Source organism: Colius striatus, chromosome 4 (genome assembly GCF_028858725.1).
Source record: "Colius striatus isolate bColStr4 chromosome 4, bColStr4.1.hap1, whole genome shotgun sequence".
Taxonomy (NCBI): Eukaryota; Metazoa; Chordata; class Aves; order Coliiformes; family Coliidae; genus Colius; species Colius striatus.
This window is the reverse complement of record NC_084762.1, coordinates 3,068,899-3,096,819: the sequence shown is the minus strand read 5'-3', so window position 1 is coordinate 3,096,819 and position 27,921 is coordinate 3,068,899. Positions and strand designations below refer to the sequence as shown.

At 39.7% G+C, this 27,921-nt stretch overlaps 1 protein-coding gene across 1 annotated transcript in view; it reads left to right on the top strand.

Moving 5' to 3' along the window:
• Positions 1–27,921, top strand: part of CDKAL1 (CDK5 regulatory subunit associated protein 1 like 1) — a 335,233-nt gene that overhangs the window by 293,748 nt on the left and 13,564 nt on the right. The window contains exons 14-15 of the mRNA XM_061995176.1: positions 16,778–16,861; positions 19,576–19,740. Coding sequence (XP_061851160.1) covers positions 16,778–16,861; positions 19,576–19,740 — 249 coding nt within the window. The remainder of the gene's footprint in view (positions 1–16,777; positions 16,862–19,575; positions 19,741–27,921) is intronic.

Genomic DNA, 27,921 nt, shown 5'->3' with positions numbered 1-27,921 from the left:
AAATGTGTTGGGATTAAGCATCCATTTCTCACCTGAAAGAACTTCTGCTAAGTGTATTTGACTCTTTTTAACAGAAACTCTTGAGGACAAGTGAAGGGTGATAAAAATTGATTCCATGTAAAATAGTCTCGGCCAGTTTTCTTTTGGACAGATTTCCAAGGCCTTTTTCTGATCACTTAAGTGGTGCCAGACACCATTCAGAGTAGGTACCAAACTCATGCTTTCTGCAAAATTCACTTATTACACAGACTCCAAGGGGGATGAAAACAGTTGCATCTAGTATTCCTTAAATGTGAGTTATTTGGATCTTTAAGATGATTGAAAGGAAAGCAAGACAAGCAGACTGCTAGCAGAAAGAGTAGTAGGCAGGCATCAAGTACTGAGCAAGTCGGTGGCACTGTTGAGAGAAAGAAAAACAAGTTCTACTTTAAAACACAACAGTCCAATTTTGTGACTTCCCAGATGAAATTGGACATTCTTTCACAGGGGTGTTGTTACTGCCAGGCATTCAGAGGCATCATGTTCTGCAGGAGAAAGATGCATTAGGTGACCACCACAACAGTAGTCACCATAGGAAAATGTTCAAGTGCATGCTGAGAAGGACTTGCTGTTTTTAAAATGTCTTTCTCTTTCAAACTAAACAGTCCTAAAATGAAGATACAAATGGAAAAGAGTTCTTTTTCTTTGGTGTATCGTGCAATAACAAAGGTTTTGTGGCACAGAATCTTCCTCTCATATTTTCATGTGTGTGGTTCTAACTGACCCATAGGATACATCTCGACTTACTTTCCAGAGTCCTTGCCCATCTTGTAATCTCTCCTTTTGTCATCTCCAGATTTCCCATGTTAATTGTCCTTCTCAGAACTGAAATATCTTTAATTTTATGTCTAGAAGGGAGAGCGTGAGCCCAGGTCCTGTGACCATAAGGCAGAGCATCGCTCACATCCGATTGTCCATTTTTCTGTGTGTTTCGCTCTTCTCGGTAGAGGCAAATTAAGCCTTAGAACATTGCAGTTCTAGTTTAGAGGAGGCTTAAAACTTTCAGAAAGGGAGGCAGTGGGATGTGAGAATAGTGTTAGTAGTTTTGGGTTTGAGAGTAAGAAAATACAGCTCTCTTTTGCAGGGCCCTGAAGGAATGTTTAGGCTCAAGGGCTCAGTGCCATACTCATGATATAAACGCTATGCATATTTATTCTGAAATCATGGAGGCCTGGGTTATTTTCCACTACTGTATCGTGTTACAAATGCATGTCCAGTGTTCTGTTCTCCCAACAATCTCTTTCAGCGTTGTTGCTTTCCAAATTTCCCAGAGAGCATCTGTGTTTCGGGTTACATTTTTCCAACTAGCTCGGTTGATGTTTTCAGAATGGGGATCTTATTTTTCTATACATAGTCCAATTTGTTTTCTCTTGCTGGTGTTTGCATATCTCCTCCAGTTTAATTTGCTCTGTGGATTTCAGTGCTAAATTACTTACTCCCTTTTCCAGATCGTGTATGAGTATGTTAAATAAAGATGGGTGTGTAACTGATAGCTGAAGTTTTCCATCTGACTCTTCCAACAAACCAGAGATATTGCAGCTTGTCTCTTTATAAACAAATCTCCTTCCATTACCAGGACATGACAATATTCTTGTCCCAAAATCTTATTCAAGGACAACTTATGCAATATTGTATGAAGTGCTTTACCAACAAGTATTTATTTGACTTATGCCTTTTACTTTCTCTTTCGTAGGAGGTGTTTGTTTGGAGCCTTATGGCTAAAAAAAATATCCGGGGGACTTTAGAGCACCTTCCAGGTCCTAAAGAGCCTGACAAGAAAGCTGGAGAAGGGCTTTTTACAAAGGGATGTGGTGATAAGACAAGGAACTAATGGCATTCAACTGAACGAGGGGAGGTTTAAATTGGAGGTGAGGAAGAAGCTCTTCCCTGTGAGGGTGGTGAGGCTCTGGCACAAGTTGTCCAGAGGGGCTGTGGCTGCCCCATCGCTAGTAGTGTCCAGGGGTGGGTTGGATGGAGCTTGGAGTAGCCTGGTGGAAGGTGTCACTGCCCATGGCAGAGGGTTGGAAATAGATGAGCTTTACAATCCCTTCCACCCTAAACCATTCCAGGAGTCTATGAGAAATGTGCAAGGGAGTAAAATTCAAAGATAACTGTGAACTTGGTCTTGCTGATTCAGTGAATCCGACTCTTTACAACATACAGAATCCATCAGAGGAGATGAAATTGCTGCATCAGTGAACACCTGAGTCAGGCATGTGGTCTCAGGGCTGTTTTTACACATTTCCCATAAAATGGAGACTCACTATGATTTTAAATTATCTTCTGTTCAAAGGACAGCAAAACAAATTCATTTTAAGTACTGTGTCCATTGCTTCTTATTAATAGATATCGTCTGGTAGAGAGGTCAAAAGCAGCCAAATGTTTTGTTAACATCTCAATAATCATGTGATACTGAAATCCTTCTCACCTAGATATTTAAAGACAAGTAAGAAGAATTAGAAAAAGACTGGACTGCCAGGAATAGCAGAGACTTTATACAGGTAACTCTCCTGCAAGAACTAGTTGAAAACTTGCAAGGTGTAAAGAAATCACAATTAAATACATCCAGTCATAATCATGGAGTCATTTGCAGGTTAGAAAATGAATGCTCCTTGGTTTTCTAGGGAATAATCCACCTAAAAAACTTAATCAGATTGGAAGAGAAGGGAAAGGGAAAGCGAGAAAGCCAAAGAGAAAAAGCTACTAGCGATGAGGCAGCCATAGCCTCTCTGGACAACTTGTGCCAGAGCCTCACCACCCTCACAGGGAAGAGCTTCTTCCTCATCTCCAATTTAAACCTCCCCTCTTTCAGTTGAATGCTATTAGCTCCTTGTCTTATCACCACATGCCTTTGCAAAAAGTCCTTCTCCAGCTTTCTTGTCAGGCTCTTTAGGACCTGGAAGGTGCTCTAAAGTCCCTCTGGATATTTTTTTAGCCATAAGGCTCCAAACAAACACCTCCTAAATTTGTTGTTGTCACACATCATAACTTTTTAGTAGAAAAGTGTTTCTAACAATTATATTTCCACTTAGAGTCTGCAGTGGAGGTTGGCCAAGACAACTACATCTATATTACCTTACCTGTAGAGACCGTAATCTCTCTGTATGCTCAGCAGTCTCATTACTTTCAAACATATGCTTCAAGAGGGCTGCCTTTTCTGATGCTGCTCCGTTCTTGTATGCAGCTATGAAGGGTATCTGGAACAGCATGTGTGCTGTTTGCCATGCTATGAATTTCATTTTGTGTACCCAATTTACCTAGCAAGTTTCTAAACGCTGCTGTTAGGATATAAATAGGAAATAGCAGATTGTAGGAAAGTCAACGAGGGATGCCTCATTGTCAGTCTCTCCAGGAAAACCCAGGAATAATTCATGAGTTCTGAACTGAGCCCTTGGCCAATGACTCATTTTTCTCCTATTACTCCAAAGAGTCAAATTTACATCCCGAGTGAGAACGCCTACAGATTTCACTATCTTTAAAGATCTGTGGCAGGCTTGCTGTCTACAGCTTAAGTCTCTTCACAGTGAACTGTTAGGCATAATCTTTTTAAATTACCAACATTATTAATTATTTTGAAAGATTTCTTCTAGCAAAAAGCAGGTAGCTGCTCTGCCATCTGACTGTACTTGCAATAATCAGCTCCCACAGGTCAATTAAATGCTTCAGGGTTTAGTCAGCAAGCAGACACCCGTCACTGCTGCATGTACTTAGATGGAATGGAACTTATTGCTTAATTATTCCATTTAAGACTGGGTGGAAAAGGGGTCATTATGGGTTTAAAGCTTTGCTTTCGATTTATGTGGCTCAGAATTATACTTGCAAAGACAAGAGCTTTTTCTCTTTGCATAAATTAATTTAAAATCATAGACTTTTGAGTGCTCTTCAGAACGTAAATGGGGTTCTGATTAATTTTAGCTTTGCAATTGCAGGACTTAGTAATGAACTATATCTAGCCCGAGATCATGAGGCAGTTGAAGAGATCTTTTGAAATAATGTGTGAAAATGTCAGCTCTGCCAAAAATGTGTTTCCTTCTTATGATGCAACCAAATGTTTAGGTTTCCAGCCTATATAATAAACTGTGTGCAGTGCCTCCCTCAGCCTTCTGTGGCATGTGTTCAAGGTGTGAAACCCATTACTCTAAAAGCCTGAAGTTGTCAGTGGAATTCTAGGAAAGCAGGGAAATATGTGGTATTACATTTTGTAAAGGAGCAATCTGTCTGCTTTCAAGTGTCACCTTTTTTTGTGTGTCTGATTTATTGCCGTTGCATCCATATGTAGAGCTTATGTGCAGCTCCGGGACGCTTGCGCTGGGAAATCCAACATTCCTCAAATCAAATCTTTACATAGCGTGTCCTTCTGGTTTATGAATGGATTCCTTTGGTGTAAAGTCATGGTCAGGAATGTGTTATGGAATCTGAACGTCAGGTGTGTGCAACAGAAGATATTGAAAGACACAGCAGTCTTCCCTCTAATGTTAGTAGTGAGAATTCTGGCCGTGCTGTCCATTCTCCTTGTGTACCTTTTGCAACAAAGAAGACTTGTAAAGAAAATAATTCTCAGGACTGTGGGGTTTTTTTTTTTTCCATCAGTCTACCATAAAATTCATTTAAATTCTAGGTTTTTACTCTACATTTGCAGAAATCCTCTTAGGAACATATTGATGTTCTGAATATCAAGTCCATCTTTCTATCTTATTTTTTTCTTTAAACTGACCGTTTATTTTTAACTGCCCCAAGCAAATGCACAAGGAATAGAAACCGGTTTCAAACGATGAGAGGAGTGAAAACAACTAGATGCTGCTTTGATCTTGGTTCAGACTGGTTTTGGGAAAACACTGGCTGTTGTAACTTGAGATAGCTTATCCCATCTTATCCTAAGTGACAAAAATGTTATTGAAACTTTAATGGCTAATGTCAACTCAGTTTTACTGTGTGGTGTGTTATTTCAGTAATGCACATGAGAACAGTAATACAGTACTTGAAGAATTTTATTTGCCAGTAAGAGCAGAGATAATTAGTGACTTTCAGTCTGGATCTCTGAGCGGAGAGAACTCAAGTCAAGGCAGTCAGAAAGCATCCCTGTCACTAGAAACTGATGAGGGCCACGTAGTGTCACCTGGTCAGCTGCATACTTGTGGTCCTCAGATTATACTCAAGACTGGATTTGTTTGTTTATAATTTACACTGGTGCTCTTACACATAAAGTGCTCTGGATGGATGAACAGCAACAGCATTCCAGGTTGTTTTTCCCAAGGAGGAGACAGCAGTTTGTGAGAACAACCACCCATGGAAGAAGGATTAGAGTCAAGGAGACTGAATCAACCAAACTGAAGTCTGCATAGACCAGAGGTCTGTTATTTCTCTTTTAAAATATGATGCTATGGGATTAAGAACAGAAAGTGCCTTATATTCAACAAATCTAAAAAGATCACCTGTGTTGAAGACCAAGACAACAAAAAAATGGCAGCTCCATGACACATGACTGGGTTTGTTTTGCTTCAATCAGACCACCCAACCACCGTGTTCTCCAGGAATAGTACATTGTATACAAAGTGTACACATTTGCTGTTAACCTCTCACTGACTTTAGATAACATTTGTGGACACGGGCATGGTGTATTGCAGCCCAGTTGCCAATATGAACACTTAAAGGTATTTTCTTGACTAATATTGTGGCCACCCAGTGAGCAGCCAACTCTTATCTGTGAAGCCGTTTTGAAGAGCAGTGGCAGCTCTGTTGTAGATATTAGCTGACACCTTGAAACTAAATCTTTTGCTTCACTGATCATCAGTCTCTGTGTTAAACAAGCCAAAAACGAAGCAGATAAAAGAGAGACTCAAGATTACTGCAAAAACTGCTACAATAAAAGGATTTGCCAGTTCAGAGTCATCTACCATTTGACATAACCACAAACTGATGTTTGCTTTACCATCATTTCTCTTGATTTTCCAACCAGTGTCCTGTGTACTGTTGCATGCATAACAAAAGAGTAATTTTCTTTCCAATGCCCAAGGCAGCTGGTGTGTCCCGCAAGAAGATTACATTTTCAATAGCAAGACAAGTAACTAAATCTATTAAACTCATCTCCCAGTCTTCCCATAACTGAAGAACCTGGTCGTTGAAGTTTTGCTGCCTGCTGGAGAATTTCAAACCCATGGAAGGTCTGTGGTCAGATGACCTCACAGTTATATCATTTTCCTTCGTGCAAGTCACACTGTAAGAGAGGGCTCAGGTGGCAGGGACAGAAAAAAAAGCCTTATTACCATGTCTGCCAATCTCATTCGCGCTGGAGAATTCTCCTCCTAAGAAGAGAGAGCTTTCATCTGATATGGAAACACAAACCAGATTTTAAAACCTCTCCTTAGCTGTTTTCTTCCCACTTTACAAGCTGAATGTATTATTACCTCTACAGGCAAAGTGTACATTTCCTAATAGAGGCAAAAACATTGTATAAATGGAAACCTTCCTGGCAGATATTCATAAATAGTCAGATCTTTGTGCTTCTGAACCACTTTGGTTGGGGGTTTTTCTGTCTTTTACCCCATTTTTTGAGCAACTTATGATAGTGTCAAGATGAAGACAGCTGTCATTTGCATATATCCAAATGGCCTGTGTGTTTGAAGTCCCAGACTGATTATCAGTATCCATGCTAAAACCTCAGCAAGGTGTTTACTCAGATGGTCCTGTTGACTTGGAAATTTCTTACTCTGTGGACACCAGAGATCAAAGAAAGAAAATCTATGAAACAAGTAGCCCAAGGACAGCTATGGTTTTATTTCCCAAGGACAGCTATGTGGTTGTTTTCCATAATGCCTTGGAGGATTAGACTGTATTCTGGCAATTACTTCCTTTTCTGTGCAGGTTTCTCAAAGAACCACTAAATGTTGAAGTGCTAAAATGCAGCAAAACTGTTAAACAACTTAAAGCTAAAAAGAAATAAGTTTTCCACAGTTCTCTGACTTCATTATCTTTGGATTTTTCTATCTGTGCCTACCATGAGATTTATTTAGCAGCTTCTTCAAAGATCTGTGTTCCAGGAAAAAAATACATGTTCTCTTCACATTGTGTACCACGCTTTTGATATTGCTGCAAAAAGAGATAATGGTCCTTAGGAGGTTATGTAAGAACAAAACAGTTGAAATGAATCAAAACCAGCTATAGTCTAGTGCTAAAAGAAAAAGTATACCCAGATAAGACTGACTAATGTGAAGAAAGGCTATAAAATGGAAAAGCACTCTGCTTGAATAACGGCTTGCCCCTGTTTTACAGATGGGAAAACTGGGGCGCGTGGAGAACTTAATTGATTTCCCCAGTGTCACCCTATAAATCATTGATGTGACAAGGCCTAAAGCTGATTCTCTCTGAGAGCTCTGCAGCCAGCTCCTTGCCCGACTCTCTTCAATAAACAGATTCTGAAAGCATGTTCTCTTCCATGCAATAATTTATACTTGATGCACGAGAAGCCTGAAGTATGAGCAGATAATGCTATTTGATCTGTATTTTGCAAAAAGCCCTTCCAGATAGTCTGTTCTACTCGATCCGCTCCTCTCATAAACAGATTTTGCGTTGCCGCCTTCCTTCCTTGTTCAATCTCCTTTCTCTTTGTGTAAATGAAGTGGCATATCCTCTCTCCCAGGTTCTGCATTTATTTCATGCTCTCTTGAGTTTGGATCACATAACTCATCTGAGAGGCTAACCTCTTCTTCACTGGAGCTGGCTCATGAATAATTTCCTAGAGGCATTACCTCTTCTTCAACCCTGGAGCAGTCATTACCAGTGCCAACCACCTAAAAAGGTAACTTGTGAGTTCAAAGGCCCCTTCTTAGCAACGGGCTCTTCATACTACACGACTTACCAGTTCCCCTTAGTTTCCTTGCCTCTCATTAAGTCCTTGTTTTAACCAGTCCCGTTTGTTAGTGCCACTTGTGAATGCTGCTCCTGGTGAGGGAGAGGATTGCTAGGTACTAGCACTCAGGAGCCTTCACATCTCTTACCTTACCATCTGGCTTTGAGAACATCAAATTACAGGATTGTCAGCGTGGGGATACAACAGTGATTTCTGCCGAGTGTGTCCCGTTGGTGAATGTGTTTCTGTAATGAATGCTGATTTGTTTCCTGTGCCTCTGATTACAGGTTGCGTTTTGCCTGTGATTAATTGCAGTTTACTTACAAGAGGAAATGACTATAAATAGAAATTTGAAATAATCTTTTTTGCCTTTGGAGAATTGTTTTATTTCCATGGCACATTCTATTTGTGTGTGCAGGCTTTTGTCACAGAGGCATGGGAAAATCCTTTATTCCCGTGGCCCTGTTTCACAGCCATCAGCCTCTTCTGAGGATGGTAAAGCCAGAGCCACTCCTTTTCTGACTAATCAGGGCTGTTGAGCAATGTGTAAAACTCCCTCTGAATCCCCATTTTCATACACACTGAAGATCTAGAGTCTACTTGTTCCCATTGCCATACCCACAGAGGGTTAAAAAGATGTCACACAGTTGCTAATGAATCTGTCTTTTGTTCCCCTTACTCTTCTGTTAGCAGAGACTTTGTACCATTAGGAGTTCCAGACCATACGGATGTCTTCAAGTTTTTAACTATTTCTTCTTGTCTGAGCTAAGTAAAGACTTTTTTGAAGAGGAAGAGGTTGCACACAGTGATACAGGCATTGAGGAGTACTTAGAAAGCAGCCAGGCCTGTGCTTTGACATATTTGTTTCTCCTGTCAAGCAAAAGGTAGTGCTGAGACACAGCACACAGTTGAGATTTCTCTGGTAACTTCACATATAGCCCTTGAGAATTGGGCAGGTTATAAAGAAGATGTTAGAAAAACATAGTCCAGAGTAATATGTGTTTTCTTTTTCTGGTAGGACAGAAGTGATTTTTCGTAGGAATGTCTTGAGCTGATCTCTGTGAACTTTCTTAGATGGATAATAAAGTATGCTAATGCAGAGATGCTTCTTCTGGTTACCTGTTTTATATGACAATAATTGGCATCCTGTTTAAAACCAGTGAGATGCATCACAGCGAGTTTGACAGTGGTGACTATTAAATTCCAAACAACACAAAGTCACGCTACATTTATCACTCCTTAATGAATCATTCACTTTGGTCCCTCTGTAAGCCCTTGATGTTGTTTGTCATTCAGCAGTATGCCTCCAGAAGTGTCAGCAGTTCTAGGGTCTTACCTTGCCTGAGATTGAAGAAAACCCCCGAAGTGTGTAATTTTTGATCATATGTTGGTTACCTTCTAAGTAAAAGAGAATGGTGTCATTATCCAATCCTCATTAACATTATCAGCTTCTGACAAGATTCAGAGGCTGCTGTTGGTAGCCTGTGGTTCATGTATGCAAAAGGAGTTTTATTATTCTTTTGAAAAGAAAGATGATACATATTTATACCTTTTTTTAACTCTTTCAGTTAATGCCACTGTTTTTTACTCTTAAGTTCATTACCTTGCAACAATTTTGTCTGATTTTTGTGTTGTTAAATGTATTTAATACAGCTTTGAGTGGATTTGGGGGAAGGATTTTGTTTGGGTTTGCATATGGGGTCATTCTGGACGTTTGTTTTTTCTGTTTTATCCCATCTGCTCTGACTTCATTCTCTGTTGAAATGAGCAGAGAACATTGGCTTCAGTTGTGGGATGAGCAGAAAAATTGTACTGGTATTTTGGAGAGAAGCCAAACTTCTTGGAGCAGCCTCTTCGGTGTATTTTGACTGAAACATATCAGGCTATGGATGTATTCTAAGAGCGTCCAATCTTACTGTGAGGATTGTAGTATCATGGCAAGAAAGATGGTATTGACTTGATTTGTATCAATGCAATCTTCATTTTGTCATGTATGTTATTGAATTCTCTTCACCTAAACCCACCTGGACGAGTTCCCGTGTGACCTACTCTAGGTGATCCTATTCTGGCAGGGGAGTTGAATGAGATGATCTTTTGAGGTCCCTTCCAGTGCTTAAGATTGTGTGATTCCTCTTGTCTATGAGGAAACAACATGCAGTTCTGCCTGCATTTACTGAAGTTAGTACTTATGTTAGGGCCTCATATTATTATTACTACTAGCAATTCTCTCCAGCAGCTGATGATGCTCAATGTGTGCTGAACACGGTATTACACAGGTCTGTGCTACATCAGTACCCTTCTGGCAGAGGCACTGGTGAGCAGCTTTCTTTCCATGGTGTAGACAAGACTTTAGTCTGAGAAAATAGATTGGTTATTGCAAGTTCCTAAAGTAGTTTCTGGAGAAGTTATTTGATAGGGTATTTACCACAGATGATTTATAAATTCTCATATAACTGATATTTGTCTGGGCTTATGCAGCTGTTAGAAGAGATCACTGAAATGGGAATTGCATATTGTTACCTTAGCAACTGCCACTTCATATTGTGCTTAAATCACTTGGAAACGAGCAGTGTGTCTTAAGGAATGGCTTCCAAAAAACCAGCCCCTCTTAAATGATATTCAGTTATTTCACTGAAGAAACTTAAAGGGACAAAGACCATTGGATGTTTTAAGCTTGGTATCCTCGCTTCATCACAAGCTTAGCTTGTTTTAAAAAGGCAAAGTAAAATTTAAAGACTCCAAACGTTGTTTTTACTCATGCCACCAGCATCCATGTGATTGCCAAATTGGCTGGAAGTTGCAAATATTGGTACAAGATTCCTCTAAACTCCGTCTTCCATTCTAAAAGATCGACATTAATATTACAGTTCCCTATACTTATGTTTTAAATGTCGAGTTTCCTGAAGGGTGAACTGTTTGTCTCAGATTTTGTTCTGTTTGTGAACTGTTATGGGGTATGAAAGGAAGACTTAAACATACTTTACCCACTTGTTCCTATTTTGAACTGATCTGTTCCTTTAGCCTTTTCCTGTAGATGCCACAGTTTTATGAGCTTTGTGAGATAATCTGGAAAAATAAAGAGGGGAGAAGCTTTTACCAGTCTTACGTTATGGCAGTTGTAGCTCATGCCACCTGATAGTCCCAAATACCAGTTCTGCAGAGAGTATTTTACATTGCTATAGCAACTCCCCCAGCTTTGCAGTCACTACTCTGTGAGCTGTGTAGCAGTCACAATTGGGTTTTGCACGTGTGGGAATGGGAGTTTCAGAGAGCACAAGGAAACAGCCACAGTCCCTTAGCAACCTTGTGCAGGATCCAGAATAAAACCCGATTCTGCCACCTCATCCTTTTTACTGCTTAAGCCCAGGTTTGCAACAGAAAGATCCGAAGGAGAGAGGCTGCTGTAAGAGGCAAGATGTATCTCGCATCTCAGAAAACTTTCTTTTGTGATCTTGTACACAGTTAACAAAATTTGGAAGGGTACTGTGACAGTTGTCAACACACTACTTTTATAACCCCTTTTCTAGGCAGTGAGACAAGCAAAATGCAAACTTATAGAATTTAAAAGGCATTGGGTATTTTGAGGACCAGTTGTCATTTTTAGGTCACTGCTCCATCGTCTGAGCTGCATGGCAGGGTTTGTATGTGCTGGAAGAAGCTACATTTTCACAGCAGGAGACCAAATCAAAATGAAGCAGTCAGATGCAGGTGCACAGTAACAGAAAGGATCTATTTACCCTGAAGCACGAGCAATGGGCCAAGAAAGCAGAAACAGTCCACTTCTATCCCTCGCCTCCTTCACTCCTTACTTTTTCCCTCTCCCATAGCGAAGCCAACAAATTCATAAGAGGGCCAAAGAGAAGGTGTTGACTTGCTTTTAATGAGCAGCATTCCCTGCTGCTGAAGGTCTGAGGCTCTTTTTTTGTTACCCTGATTGTGTACTATTAGAAATGACTGCCTTTTAATTTATACCTAATCCTTTCTTCCTGCTTGCACAGCCTCAAGCCGGCCTGGAAAATGGTTAAAAGAGTTCATCCTCTGGGCATCTGTTGCCTGTGTCCATTTGAATTCTTGGATGGTGCTGTGGAAAGAGCAGCGTGTCTGAAGCATGTGTACCTAAAGCAAACAAACAAACCAACCGAAAAAAAAAGAGGCCATTTGCTTGGATATTGTTTTATAAATCATACATTTTATGTAATCCTTTCAAAATACAATTCCTGCAGCTTTGTTTAAAGATGAGCAGTTTCATAATGGTGGTTTGCCAAAGTCAGCTGTATTGGATGACAGTGAAATGAGACACCTTGGTGAGCATTGGCTGCTTTTCACTTGGGATTCTGGAGTTCTCTAGTTAAGAGCAAAGTCCTTTCCTCTGTGTGAAGACAGCCACCCAATGCTTAACTATCATTTTTTAGAAACTTGGCTTCTAATTACAGAAGGACTCACAGGATTCATTAGCAAAGCAGGTCCAGCAGTTCTCTGCTTTGCAGGGAAGGACTCATCATCTGCATAATTATTAACATGTATTTAAAATAACTAGAATCACAACTGAAATGACTGAGAGAGAAGTATACCAAAATTGGTGTAGAATGAACACTTTCTAAATTACTTTTGCTTAAACTTTGTTACACTTAGTAAAGGTCAAAATATGCATATTTACCAGAAACATTCTCTGCATCAGAGTAATCTAAAACATACACACATAAATTGTGTCAGAGTCTATTTTTTATTGCCTGTTTTATGGGGCATTTAAATAACAAATAAAGGAAAGTAGCTTTTTGTGTGACTTCCAAGCCTTGTACTGAGTATGCTCAACAATGTTTGGGGTCAGAATCCAAGCCAGCGTCCTACAACGCGAATGGAAAAGATGGTCACTGATTCCCCTGTGAATTGAACTCAGCCTGAAAGGAGGCTTTGGCAACTGTCTCTGGATAAATGGAGGTGGCTGTATGTGCAGTGGGCTGCCTTCTATGGGAGAAGTAGAGAAATACAGTGATTATTCATTTTGACTTTATTTAGATAAACAGAGACTCTTAAAAGTAGCAGGATTCAGTTAAAGGAACAATAAGGAAATGATGAAAGAGATCAAGTGCCACACGCTCTGGCTTTAATTAGTAATGAATCAAACTGGAACAATGAGAGTTTTCATTAAGTAATAATAAACCTGAGTAGAAGCATACATTATCTGAGTATAATTACTGTAAGCCATTGCTTACATTATGTAGCAATATTCTGTCAAAGCAGAGCCCATCGTTTGCACCCCTACTATTGTCCAATTGAAAAATGAGTTGTGTGTTTTATATGATTGGGTCAGTCTGGTGTTAAAAACCAAACCTAATTTGACTGCAACCAAGAAGGATCTTTGATGTTTCTTACCATTCATTTCAGAAAATCAGCCAGCTGGAAAAACCACTTCTAATGGTATTTGGTGAAGGAAAAGCTGAGTTACAGACTTAGCATGTCAGAATTTCCTCTAGGATAAAGGGAAACGAACTACAAGTTCATAAGTGACTTGGTTGTTAATTCTGAGATGTACAAACGACCTGGGAACTCCCTTGCAGGGCAGGAGGTGATGGGACTCAGCAGCACTTGCTGCAGTATCTTCACTGAAAACAAATCCTCCTTGAGTAAATTATATGGCCGGTCCCTCTTGGGAAAGGGGAGGTCTAGATCTACTTTGGCAGCGGGGTTGGACTAGATGATCTCTAAAGGTCCCTTCCAAGCCCTGCCATTGTGTGATTCTCTATTATTTTTTTGCCATCCTCAGTAAAGAAGAGAAACCCTGTTTCTATAGGAATCTTTCCAAACTGAGATGCCAGGGCTGAGTTTCCTCAGATGCTCTGTCAGAATTGTAGTTCCCTGAGAGCTGGAACTCTTGCATACCTGTGGAAGCAGATGAAAGAATAGGAATAAAAATAAGATACTGAATTACTTCTGCTGGTACATGCCTGGAAAAAAAAATCATCAAAGCCTATTATAATTATGACTGTTATTAGATATCGTGTCTGGTTTCTGCATATTTAAATTCTTTCTGAGAGAGGTGAAACTTAGGCACTCAGAGATCCCAGGGGAATAGTTGCAGAAATGATGACATATTCCATTTCTTGAACAAATTTCAATACCAAAGCTGCGTTCTGCACACTTACATCTCTTCTTAATTATACTTGGATGCAGGATAGATAGTCATTTTCTGTCTTACAAATGCATGTAGCCAATTAGTCTTGTAGATCGTGAATACCCAATGGTCGAACTCATTAAATGGAATTTTCCTTTTCTGTTGTTATGGCAAAAGACTCTGCAAATAGCTAAATATCATCCCTCTCCATGAGCTCAGCCTTGACCGAGGCTACAAAAGAGCAAATAACGGGAACAAATGAGCAATTCTTGGGTTTACCTGTGCTCCTTAGAGCGTGCCATCCTGTGAGTGTATGTGTGTGTATGGATTGTAAACTGGCATAGACTGTTAGGCTCCTCTGCACTTGGGGTACTCAATTTTAATACCACAGTTTTGGTGCTTTGTGATGAAATTAGTCTTTCTGATTTCCTCCTGTTCCTGAGAAGCTCTGAGCTCAAAAGCTCTGCCTGGCCCACTGAGACGTGTAGGCCTGAGCGCTTTTTGCTCAGGGATGCAGAGATAAGAAAAACTGGCAACATGTCTCTGAAGAAACCACTGCTTCTATCAAATGATCAAACACAGGTGTTCCTTTCTTCTTCACTCTTATTTTTTTAACTATTATTAATTTTTTTGCATATCATGCTTGCACTCCATCATCTGAGAGGGTAAAGATAACACGTGTACCTTAGGCAACCTCACAGGCAGGATTTGTAGAGATGATGAAGACAGAACGTTATGACCAGAGAGAATCAGGGAACCATAGGAGTTGTGAAATGAGGTAATGGACCCAGTATTGCTTTGAGGCAGGTTTGATATTGGTAAATAATGAATACAATGTGAGGACCCGACTTGGTGCTTCTCAGCAGTAGCATGTGACTCCAAGGGTGAATGTTGCTTATCTAATATTTGGTCCTCTTTTGTTTTCATAGTATTGCATGACATCTGAGACTTTGGTACCATAGTGCTACAGCAGGCACTGGGTTGTGATTTTAGAAGCTGTGGTTTCAAATATTGCAGGAACAACCAAACCTCTCAGTTCAGGATGAAATCTTCCCTGTGATCTTAATTGCTGATGCAGCTTTCTCCAGTGTCTTCTTGACATGCATTTACAAAGCTCCTCTGGGGATTTGAATCGAATAACTTTTTTCTTGTAAGAAAAATAGCTACCATTCTGTTCAGGGGAATGGTAAGTGGTTACACTGGATTTAGGTCACTGAAATCTGAATGTGTTGTATTTGTTGTCATTTGCAGTTGCAGATTTCCCAGAGTGGCATCAACAGAAATGTCAAGTGTGCTAGAAACAACTTTTAGACACCTCTTAAAAGTATGCAAAAACATGCTACTTTTCTACTGTTAAGATCTTGTTACTAGATTTGGCTTCTGCCCCTTCTCCTGTGTACCCCACACTTGTGGTCCTGGGGAATTAGCACAAACTGCTTTTGAGGAGATAAGCTAAAGTCTTTCTGTAATGTAGATGTGATATTGCCGATGTTATTTCTTCATACTTGTTTTCTGCCAGCAACTGTTAGAGAAAATCCCAATCTTATCTTTTGCAGCTTGTCCCTTAAGGATCAAAACATTGTTATCTGATTTTCACCTTCTTGCTAATTCACATGGACCTTGTGATGAAGGCTTTAAAACTTCTCCATGGCAGCTGTCACTGGGATGTGGTGGAAGTCTTTCAGGGAGGGGTTTGGATCTTGAATGCAGTTTTGCTCGCAGATATTAAAGTCTGGAGTAAAATGTGAAACCTTTTTGATTCTCAAAATAGCAGTGCAAGCAGGGAGTAAATTTAACTTGCCAGATAGTTGCAATTTGCAGAATGCATTTGTCAGACTTTGGAAATGATCCAGGGCACATTTAGATGGGAAAAAAAAGAGATGGACTCAGAGTAAAAATGTGAGCTAAATGTCCTCCAAGGTTTGCAGGAAGGAGGCTGTAAACTTCATTGTACAACTCAGAAATGGGCAAAATCAAAAGGTGGTGTTTGGAGCATTTTGAACTTTGGGGAAGGTCAGATTTTGTTTCACTTGACACCTACATGCAACTGATTTGTCTTATGGTCTTCCATGGAACTGATTGTAATACTGGTGTTTCCTTTCAACTGTGTTGGGGAACATCATTGAAATTTGGCCTTTAATATTGCTGTGTCTGTAAGATGCAGCGTTGCCTGCACTGACATGGACTCACTGTGATCTCTTAGTGAAATCACCAAGGAGGGATGAAGAGATGCCCTGTCATTGTACATAGCAAGTGTGGCTTTTTAAATAAAAAGAAAGCAAGTCGATGAGCTTGATGGCACCTGGAAGCTGTGCAGTGAGCTGCAGTTCCCTGTTCCTCTCAGGTGCTGCTTGGTGTCTGGTTTGCCGTTGGGCTTTTGGCGAGGGAAGTGGAAGGACAGCGTTGCCCTTTTTGTCACGGACTGCAGAATTTTATGCTGAAGGGAAGGTTTATCATTAGCTGCATGAAGCTCCAGCGTGCTCGTCTGTGCACTTCTGACGTTGTTATTTGTTACTGTGTTAATAAGTTAAAATCAGTTTCTATTTCTGAACTGAACTGTTATGTTAAGCCATTACAGTACCACGTTTCTAGCCCTTATTTCTAATGTGGTTTAGACCAGTTGAAGTAAGACTTTCTCTGTCCCACCTTGTTGCTGACACAGAATTTCCTCAGAGTGTTTGATGACTTCTGCTGAGAGTTTGTTTTTTTGCAGTTGCAGCTCACTTCAGAGTGTAATTCAGTATTTCTGTTTTCTGAGCCATCTCTCTTTTCTTTTCCAGGTTGGTGAGAGGCAGAGAGTTCTGGTAACTGAAGAATCCTTTGACTCCAATTACTATGTTGCTCACAATCCTTTCTATGAGCAGGTACAGTTGAATAAACAAAATCACATCTTTTTGTTTGGTCTTTGCTTTCTGATAATCTCAGCAACATAGCATGCCAGAGTAAAGCAAAAACAAGAATGGAAGGAAACATTTACTGGGAAGTATGTGCTTATGAGAGACTTTATTTCTGTATTCTAAATAGAATTCACCTGAAATTACATTAAGAAATACGCAGTGGCTTTTTACATATACAGCATGAGGAAGATACATGCTATATACCCAAACAACGTGTATACAGCAATTCAAAGATGAATTCTAACAATGGGAAGGGTCAGAAACTTGTTCAGATTAACATGTCAGCCTGATGTGGGATATTTCCTTCTATGTACTTCCTATATATGAGTTCTTTCCACACAGAAACAGTGTCTTTGAGCTGGGAAGTGAGTACAGCTTCTGTTTCACAAAATCATTACTTTTGCTCACAAGCAACTGCTGTGCTGAAAACCAATAAAATTGTCTTTCCTGAATCAGTGTGGTTTCACTCTGCTTTTGCCTTTGGCTTGCCCTCTTATTTTCTTCAACAGAGCTGTCTACAGTTTGCTTTTTCCACTTTTAGTTACTCAGTTATGCTTATGTACACCCCAATAGTGCTTTCTTCTGGTTCCAGGTTACGTTATAGCACTCATGTATTTATTTTTGTTTAGTAGTAAGCAACATCACTGCTCTGGAAACATCTGTTTGTATCAGATATCTGGGTCCCTAATTATTTTTTCCTCAGGTTTGGGGTTTTTTTCCTAAATCTCTTTTTTTTATGTTCCATCTCTGACCTCTGCATCTTAGATATCATTGTCCTTTGTAAGCTTATCAATCAGACTTGAGGAACATGGTTTTCCATACAGAGATTAAAAAGAAATTGCTTGAGGCTTTTTAGTGTGCAACATTTTATGAAAGTTTTGTTAATTAAAGGTTAAAGCATCCAAAAAAGATGTTTTATGGAGTGCTTGTATAGCAGCTAATACCAGCTGCTGTTTGGACTGGTAAAGAGTACAAATAGTAACAGAAGAAGTCATTTCAAATATTATTATGAAAGAAATACTTTCCATTATTAAAATGTATGTCTTCTCCCCAAAATCTTATGTGGCATGTTTGACAAGGATAATATGCAGGTAAGCACAAGGCTTGGTGCCAGGGACTAACTTTAATAGCAGTAAATTTAATGATAGCAAATTGAAAACTGCTCCTGAGCCACTAAATGTCATATTATGCTTTGGAAACTGCAGCTCAGCTTCCTGGAGTAATATTCTGTTAATTCAAATAGTTATCAAACCTATTCCCTCTTCACTGAGCTCATCTATATTAAAAGGGTTTGCTATTAAAGCCACGTCAATAGAGCTGCACTGACAGACTTCCTGGTAGACCCACAGCTTTACGTTTGGGGATGCTTTGGTGATGAAGTTTGAGGTAGTTCAATGAAGAGAGGAGTCTCAACTGACTAAAGAGTACTTGGCCAGAACAACAGTTGAGATGAAGGTTTCTGTTGGTATCATTTCTTAGAAATTGGGGATTTTTTTCTTCCTAGCAAGTACTTATATCAGAAAAATGTGAGTGTTGGCCAAGCCTCCCAGCCTGCTTCTTCACAGTACCTCCCAGATACTTTCATTTCTCTTTCTGAAGTAGTAGTCACCCATGTCTGTCCCTGAGGATTTCTAGTTAGTTACTGCCACTCCTCATGTGGAGATGCTAAGATTAACAGAGGTCACAGGCCTGGTCATACTTAATTAACACATTTTCCTGTGATGTAAATTAGCCTGAGATTAGTCCTGTGGGATTATCTCAACATTAGGATCCTGAGTTTGGGTTTGCCACTGAGTTCCAGTCAGTCTTAGCTTGCCCACCTCTGAAAGGCAAAGATGTCTTTGTTTCTTGGAGGATGCTTGGCAAGCTCAGAAGATCCCCAGGATCTGGCAGCTCCTGAAGTCAGGAACACCTTGAGCCTTCAGGGGAAAAAGGGAAGCTACCAGTGATGATTTCCTCCAAGTGGGACAAGCAACACTTGTGGCAGGTGGCAACGGAGAGGCACTATTTGGCAACAAAATGCTCTGCAAATGTGATTGGCACAGAGTTTTCCTCCGACAGTCCTCTGCATGTGTAGGCTAAAAAAGCCATTTTAAGGCATTTCAATTTCAGCATCCAAAAATCAAGATATACATATGTGTTCATCACCTTTGAAAAACTTGCAGTTGTATGTGGATGAGTTTGAGGTAAATGTGATTAAATAAGTCCCTGTGATTCACTTTGTCCTTGTTTAATCAGGAAACAACCCCACTTTTCTTTTTTAGCTGCTTTTCTATTTTTGGAGACTTTTTATGCCATTTCTTCTTCCACCATAAAAACCTGTTGCTCCTATATGTTGGATCTTTCTTTTGTAACATGCTTGACCTAGGAACATCTGAACTAAACAGTGCAAAGCTCCTAAAGAGTGTAAGCTGGAGAAGGTATCATAGAATCACAGAGTGGTAGGAGTTGGAAGGGACCTGTAGAGATCATCCAGTCCAACTCCCCTGCTAAAGCAGGTCCCATCTAGATCAGGTCACACGGGAACACGTCCAGAAGGGTTTTGAAGGAGACCAGTATGTTAGTGACCAGTGTTTTGAAGTTTTAGGATTTACTCTGATGTTTATCAAAAATATGTTTTCTGAGTGGAGACACCGATGTTCTTTGTGCTGTTTAGTAACTATGTCTCTTTTGTTTGAAAGGTGCTTGTGCCAAAGGATCCTCAGTTAATGGGTAAGATGGTAGAAGTGAATATTTATGAAGCTGGGAAACATTTTATGAAGGGGCAACCAGTGTCAGATGCCAGAGTTTACACTGCATCCATCACCAGACCATTAGCAAAAGGAGAAGTTTCTGGTTTAACAGAGGTGAGTAAAAGACATTTTCTGCTTTACTACACTGGTAAAACAGCAGCTGTTCAGGCATAATGATTCCATGCTATGTTTGTGTTATCATTTTATAGTTCCCTTTTTATATATACATGAAGCTTTAATCTTTCCTGACAGATTGAAATCTGAATTGAAAAGATGTTTATGCTGATGCCCACAGCTTTACTTTGTTGACTATAAAGGCCATAATACACTTGTCTATTGTTCCAGGGTGCAAGATGAGGAAAGAACTCACTAGAATTGAAAAGATTTAACACCAGTGATTATATAATTCAGTGTATTTCATTTCTAGTTTAGTGGAAGGATGAATTGGTTCATTTTGCTTTGCAAAGCTGTTTTTAGAAACCGTGGCTTGATTGCACATCTATTAAAACAGGTCAAAACTGGATTCAGGGATTCAAAACTAATTGATGGGTAGAGGTACAGAGTATTTACATTGTATTTTGGAAAAAGGTCAACATCTGATTTAGTCATGTAAAGAAAATGAAACTCTTTTAGAAGAGATACCATCCTTATTTTACACCTCAGTAGATATGGCTGTTAGCCAAGCATTCTCATACATTTCGTAGAGCTCTAGTTGTAAAAACTGATGGAGTGTGAAATGAAAATGTGTATCACATTTCTAAGCATCATTTGATGTCCTTTCTCCAGCACTGTTGTTAGGATCTCCAAAAATATGTAGCAATAATTTAGCACATGGAAGAAGGATAATTGGCAGCTTATCAGCCACCTTGCTGCTTTTACAGTAAATTGTTGACAAGTATGAAAGCATATGTGCATCTTTGTTCTAAGCAGTTGTATTTGAAAGAAGTGATTGGTGCATACCTTGGGTGACTAGTGTTAAACTCAGCTACTTGGTCTCTCAAATAACCCTGGCTATGGTATGTATGGCTAGAGCAATATACCTACTGCAATGTGTCTGGAAACTCAGTGCTTACCTCTCCTTTGAGAATACTCTCTGCCTCTGTGTGTGTATATTGGCCTGATAAGGGTCTGTAAGAGTACAAAAAAACCAGCCAAAACCCTCAAATTGTCTGGTTAGACAGTGTGGCTATTTAAACACAGCTGATTCTTTTCATCAGAACGGGGTTTTTTTATCATGTACTGGAACAGAACCAAGCCTGTATTATTAACCAGAGAACGTGCTGCCAGAAGCTTGTAGCATGGGGACATGCAACAATCAAGCAAGCTGTTGATTGAAGTTTTCTATGTTAAAAATGAGAGAGAAAATGCTTCAACTCAAGGATACTGCTAATGTCTGTAGGAGCTTGTTGAGATGTATAGATCCGCCTCTGCCCTCTGAGGAGGTGTGAACAAGAACTTGGAATGCCCAAGTAAATGGCTACAGCGAGAAAATGATAAGACAGATTGATTTTTGTGACTTTTGTGGCTGCCACTGCTTCTTCAAGAGGGCATCTTGTTTCTCTTTGGGCCACTGGACTTGTTAGGAACTCTCACTTTCTGGAAAAAAATAGGATCTCAACACTTGGGACAGCTTTTGTACACAGGAGCTATGGCCAAAAGCTTTTAATCACACTTGGCCAATGTATCAAATGTAGAACATGAGCTGAAATTGTTAGTGGGAAGTTCTTCCTGAAAAATCATGTCTAAGTGGCAAATCAGGAACTTTCTTTATGTTCCCAAGATGAAAAGTCATTCTGTCACAAAAGTCACCGTGGGTTTCTGGAGGTGTGAAAGATGCTCTTTGTCTTTTTGACTGCCGACAAACTTTTCCTGCTCGGTGTGTTGAAGACATGCAATTCTAACTTTAAATGCTTATGAGAAGGGTAAAGAGGGCAACATATGTCGTGTAGCTCATTATGTGCACAGATGGCAAGAAGCAGACAACTCAGAACATATGGATTTAGGTACTCTCTCAAAAGTAGACAAAGACCGTGGATCTTCCAACAAGATCCCAGGTGTCTGACAGGTTTTCAAAAGGGAATCCTGCAGAACTAAAACCTTGGATAACTTCTTTAAGTCAAGCAATCAAACTATATAATGCACAGAAGGGAGAGTGACCTGAAATAGGTTAGAAAAGCAAGGGAAGCACGTATAGCCCTTTCACTTTCTCCTTCCCACTGTGCACGTAAATGAACAAGAATCAAGGCATGCTTTACATGCCCAGGCTTGAAAGGATGGATAGCCAGCTGGCTCTTTTTAAGACCAGGCACATTTCTGTTGCTCAGCACTGATGTCCTCTGGGCAGAAACTCTTTTAGACTGCAACCAACATCCTGTAGCTGGCATGCCATCTGAGCTGCCCAGGAAGTTTCTAGTGGACCACAGTCTGATCTCACCCTGTCAGTGGTATGGCTTCCTCCCACCTCCTTCTGTGTTTGCTGGTCCATGATGAGAGCTGGTTCAGAGAAGTGCACGAATCTAAATGTAGATCAAGGTAGTCTAGGTAAAAGAACGTGACAATGGACTGTACTGCAGTGAAACAATTAGATGCTTCAGTTCATTCTGGTTCAGCAAAGCACTTGGCTCTTTCCTAATGACCATGTTCATTACTGGGGCTGCAGTGCACACCTTACAGTTCAGGGTGTTGTGATGAAGAAGAGTAGATTGCTGAGTCAGGGCTGCAAAGTGGTTATAGACAGTCTGCAGGAGTTTAAAAGATGCTATTTTTGTAGTATATCCTAGGCATCACTTGAGATTATTAGCAGTACTTTCATTAGCTTGCATTGCACACAATAGAAGGTGTTTCAAAATACATCCCAACTGTACTTCTCTCCAGTGAGGAATGTTCACAGAAGGAGGGAAAACTTTCAAAACTGTATAGTTTTCAAGTGAATTAATCAGATGGCTCAAAAATACAGTTATAACAATTAAGAGCAACATAATGTGAGGATGTCAAAGCAAGCTGCAACCCCACCTAGGCAAGAGGAAACTTCTGTAAATGCTGCAGTGGGGAATCCCTACAAAGGGTCAGAGCTTACCTGCAATTGTGTGCTTTCTCATCCATTTTTTTCTGTGGAGTTCAGAAGTGATGTGTCTGAAGGAACAGTTGTGGGGCTTTTTTTTTACCCCTTTGACAGCAAAACTGAGGTGAGGAATACAAAAAGTAGGTCACCCAATTGGAATTAACAGATTTTAAGAAGGAAGAGGGAATGCAAAACATCACACAAAGGACAACTTACATACTCCATAAAATACTGATGCATTCAAACCCCACCTGGAGGAGTTCCTGTGGGACCTACTCTAGGTGGTCCTGCTCTGGCAGCAGGGTTGCACTGGATGAGCTTTTGAGGTCCCTTCCAGCCCTTGAGAGTCTGTGTTTCTGTATCTGTACCAAATAAGGAGGAGACAAATATTAATAGAATTAATTCAAGATATCTGTAGCATAACTTTTAGTCATGCACACCTAATATGTATATCCTTTAATGTATTAATGATGAAGAACAATTTAGCAGATATTACACTGGGACTAAGGAGATGGGCTTAGAATAAGGTCTAATAATGTCAGGCTTTGAGGCAGAAGTTGCAGCAAGAAGGTCAGAGGAATGTTGGAGAGAGTGGCTCAGATTAAAGAGCTGACAAAGCCATCATACCTACTGATTGTAGTGGACATATGAAGTATTAAAATGCAGTGGTGTTTGTCAGGATTTATGGGTTGAGTTTCTTTGCTTCAGTGTGAATTGTTCATAAAAGCTGCTCAGAAAAGGAATGATGGTCTCCAAGTTGCACAAGTTTACAAGAGGACTGTTTTGGGGAGGAAAATAGTTTTGGAAATTTCAATTAACGCAGAAATTGAAATCTACTGTAGATTTATTTGGGTATAAAATGGACAGCTGCTGATTCAGTGATAGAGCAATGCTTAGAAGAGACATAGCAGGGGTTATATAGGGGAAAGCTGAACTCAATAAAGTGTGAACACGTGTGTAAAGGCATTTTTGGATTTGTTTCTAGTGAATCTAACACAGGATATGTGTGGACCAGGTATTAAAAAGTATTGATGAGTGATAATGATTATGATAATGAGTGATAATGATAATGACCATTCAGACAAAACAAGCAGATCATGGGATACTAAGCAGAATTACAAATAACTGTGGGTAAATAATTCAAAACTTTGATCAGGAGTTGATTGCACCAAGTTTCACAGGGAAAAACCAAGATGTAAATGCTGCAGATGTGGTATCCTTCCTTTGAGATCAACTTGGAGTTAGTAGAGCATTAAAGATCTACTTCAGCGTTCCCAGATTCAGTAAAGCAATTTAGGTTGTCTGCTGTGTTCTTAAGCACTCTGGGGAACTAGCCTTTGAGATTTCTGAGCTGGGTTTGCAATGCACATAAGTGCTGAGTCCATTGTCACTGGCTAATAAATATTTTTGAAAAGGCAGCAGTAGGTTTAAAAACATTTGTATTTTGGTTCATTTCGTTTGTCCACATTTAGGGATCCCAACAGTTTCTAAGCAGCAACATAAAGTAAATTACCTAACAAATAGATCCTGTTTACAGGCAAATGTTTGCTCAAACCTAATCATTGAGGGGAAAAAGAAAAGGCAAAAGGATCTGCAAGACTGTGATCCCGTGTTAGAAACACAAATAGAGTATGTTATGCTTCTGTACTCCAAAAATAATTCTGGTTGTTTACATATGTTCTGTGAATAGAGGGGAAAAAAATGTTGCGAGATGAGAAATATATGAAGAAGAGACCAAAGGACTGAGGGATAAAAATAAAAGGCTGGCTACCTGCCAGAATTAGAATGCCCTGCCAAAATCAAAGCCCTTTAAGTCTGAGGGCCTTTGGTGGGAAATTTTAATCAGGAGGAAAACTAAGGCAAGACAAAAATAATTCCAACAGGCTATTTAATTACGTGGTCCTGATTGTTTTGTGTTTATGATTCCTGTCTATAAAGCATCTATGACTGACTTTTCAAACAAACATAGGCATATCTTTCAGTTGCTTTGTGTGATAACACTCTCCATGTCTAACAGTTCCTCAACACTCAGACCCCACTTGCAACATCTCCTTTTGTGAGTCTGGTGCAAATCTCTACAGCTCTCAGGCTCTGGTAATATCCACAGTTGGCCCATTTTGCCAATAGCTATTTGAGTCGTTGGGATCTTCAGAGGAGATGAGGAGCGAGCTTCTGATTCTCAGTATTTTCAAGTTACATTAGCAAAAGATGACCTCTAAACATTACCCAACCCTATTTTTTTTCTGGTGTTGGGAAACAGGAACGATGCATATATCAAACACATCTTTATAGCCTGCCAGAAAGCAGAATCAACAAAGCATAGCTTAAAGGGAGCTCTCTGATCTCAGGTAGAAAGGGTGCTTCACTTGCAGGCAAAATAAAATGGAGAAGGGGGAAGAAAGTATCTTACACTGGAACAGATATGAAAGAAATCATGGCAGAATTGAGATCTGTGTATTGGAAACTTCCTTCAAGGACTTGGAAGGAAATGTGGAAGGCGTGTATAAACCCCAAATAACTATTAAGCACAGTTTTTACATATGCGGGAGTTTCAAAGTGGTGCAAAACTTGGTTCCTTGAACAGGAGCTAGAGATTAGAGATTTAGGGAAAAAAGAATGAGGAAGCAAAACTGGGATTCAAGAAATGGCACAGAGGTTTGAGGAAAGGGATTTTTCATAAAATACCAGAACTAGGAACTATAGAAAGTGTGAGAAACGCTGCTGAAGGGTCAGAGGAAAGATCCAAAGAAGAAAAAGTAACATAAAAGACACCTTTTACCTCTCTTGGAAAGGGAATTCACAACGGGATCTTTGCATCACAGTGTCCAAAAATAGGTGAGGAATTTTCTATTGCAGATAAACATGCTGACAAAAAGAGAACATTTTCTATGTAATAGTTTTCAGGTAATGAAAATGGAAATGCACGAAGGCATGAAAATAAGGTGCACTCTTTGGTGCTTCTGCATTGTAAAGGAACATACCTTTTCTTGGCTCAGTTGCTCTCTTCCCCTCTTTATCTGAAACAGCTGATTGTAGTGTGAGGCATACAAATAGTTAGTGCTTTTGCATGTATTAATCTGTTTAATTTAATGTGTTGCTCATGTTCCCTGCTGGTTGTAAATAGAGGTTGTTAAAAAGATGGTGTTAAATCCTTCTTAATTAATCTTTTTTTTCTTAAGTTTTCTTCAGTTGTTTCACTAAGGTCACTGTAAAGTTAACATAAGAGAAGAGAAATTCTCTTGAGAGTGGAGCTTAATGTCCTCTATGCATGTTTTTTAAAAAGGACCTTCAAAAGACTTGCTTTTCTCTGAAAAAAAAGGTCAAAGATTTGTGATGTGCTGTCTGTTAGATGCTAGTCTATGTGCCTTGTCTATGTGCCATGTTGGCTTTGCTTAACTGAGGTTTTGAGTTGATTTGTGTTTTTCTTCTGCTTGAAAAGCCAAGATTTTTCACCTTAGAATACAAAATTTGAGATGGCTTCTTTATAACAGGCAGAAGAGGTTTTTCTTGCTGGATTTTGATGAGCACTGGCTTGGATCACCTGTAGTGGCTGGAGAATTTAATCAACACTGATCTTTAGGAACATACTTAGCAAATATGGCAGAGGAACACTTGAGACGTAAGTTTGCCACATTGGGTTGTGGCTATGGGCTGGGTGACCTCCTCTTTCCAGCCTTCTGGTATCAACATTTTCATTTAGCCAACGAATCATTTGATGACTAACAAAATGGAATAGAAGGTAGTTCATTGACCCAGATGACTCTGCACTGCATAGAGGGTTAAAATACATAAAAGTGATTTAGGGCAGCAAACCTATGAGCCAGCATAAGTTCTTCACCAAGCACTTTTATCCTGAGGTCTTTCATTTAATGGGCATGTTGTCTTTCTGCCCATCCCTCTGGCAGGGCAAAATTTCAGCTACAGTGATCAAAGCTCAGCTGAAACAACACATATTACACAGCCCCTCTTTCAAACAAATGCTCTCTTAAGTCCATTTCAGGTGAAAAGATCTGAACTTGAGTTTATTTACTTTTCATTTCCGCAGCAGACAGTGTTGTTTGGCTGAACGTCACTGTCTAATCACTTCCAATTACATAATTACGTTAATCCTGTGCTGTGCAATGCAATAAACAGAAGTAGCAGTGACTGGGATGATTCAACTACAAGCCATTTTCTGGAGAATGAGAGAAGGTTAAACAGGAATGTTCTACCCCTCCAGCCTCCAGAAATAAAACTCCCAAATGATAAAGCCGTTGTACTATGTTTTGTGTATTATTGCTGCTACTTGAGCTGCCGATGCTGCTCTGCAGGGTGGATGGATGGGGTCAGCTCTCCCGTGCCACAGGGACAAACTTGGAAGTGTGTAGTCATGGTAATTTTAACTACTTGACTCTCCCTGTAATATTTAGGAGTTCCTTTTAAAATCTATTCTTTCTTTTCAACCTGAGCTTTAACAAGCACGACTCTTTGCAACAGAATCACAAGGCATTTGATTTTAGTAATGCTTTATTATTTAATGTACCAGGTTGTAAATTCGCTCAGTTTCAACTGACTTTCAGGAAAACAAAACAGCAACAGCCACAAACTTTCTCCATTTTTCTATTGTTTTGGAGGTCATCTATTTCCACACTTAGTGTGCCACTAAAAGTCATTATAGGTCAGTAATGTTACATTAGAGATCTTTTGTGTGGTGTCAAGGGTAATAAGATAAAAAGGGCAAAAGGCTTCTCAGTAGGAGAAATAAACAAATTTTTGAGCTGTTATCAGTGTTAACTTATATTTTGTATATGGGGATGTCTGCTTGTAAAAATTTAAAGGCAAATTTGCAGTGGCTATATGTTTAAGTGAAATTAAATTACAGTTGAGTAATAAGGATGAGGTTTTATTTTGTGGCTACATTGGAGAAAATGTATCTTGAAGTACCCAAATACCATACTGCAGTGAAGTGGGCATGAAATTCAGAGCCTGAAATCTAGTCCACCAAGGACTGTGGCCTTGTTGAATACATTTGAATGACTGTATCTTTAAAGACAGTTCCACAGAAAGTTGTGGTACCTAAGCAAGCTTAGTACACCAGTGCTCCTTCAAAGGCTGCACACAGTAACCTTGTGTTTATACAGGCTGTATCCCATATCAAGTTTAACATTCCCTCCAGATCCTTTGTCATGCAATCAGATCAAAGTCTTGATCATGCCATTAGCCATTAAAGCATGTTGTTGCAGATTTACTGGACC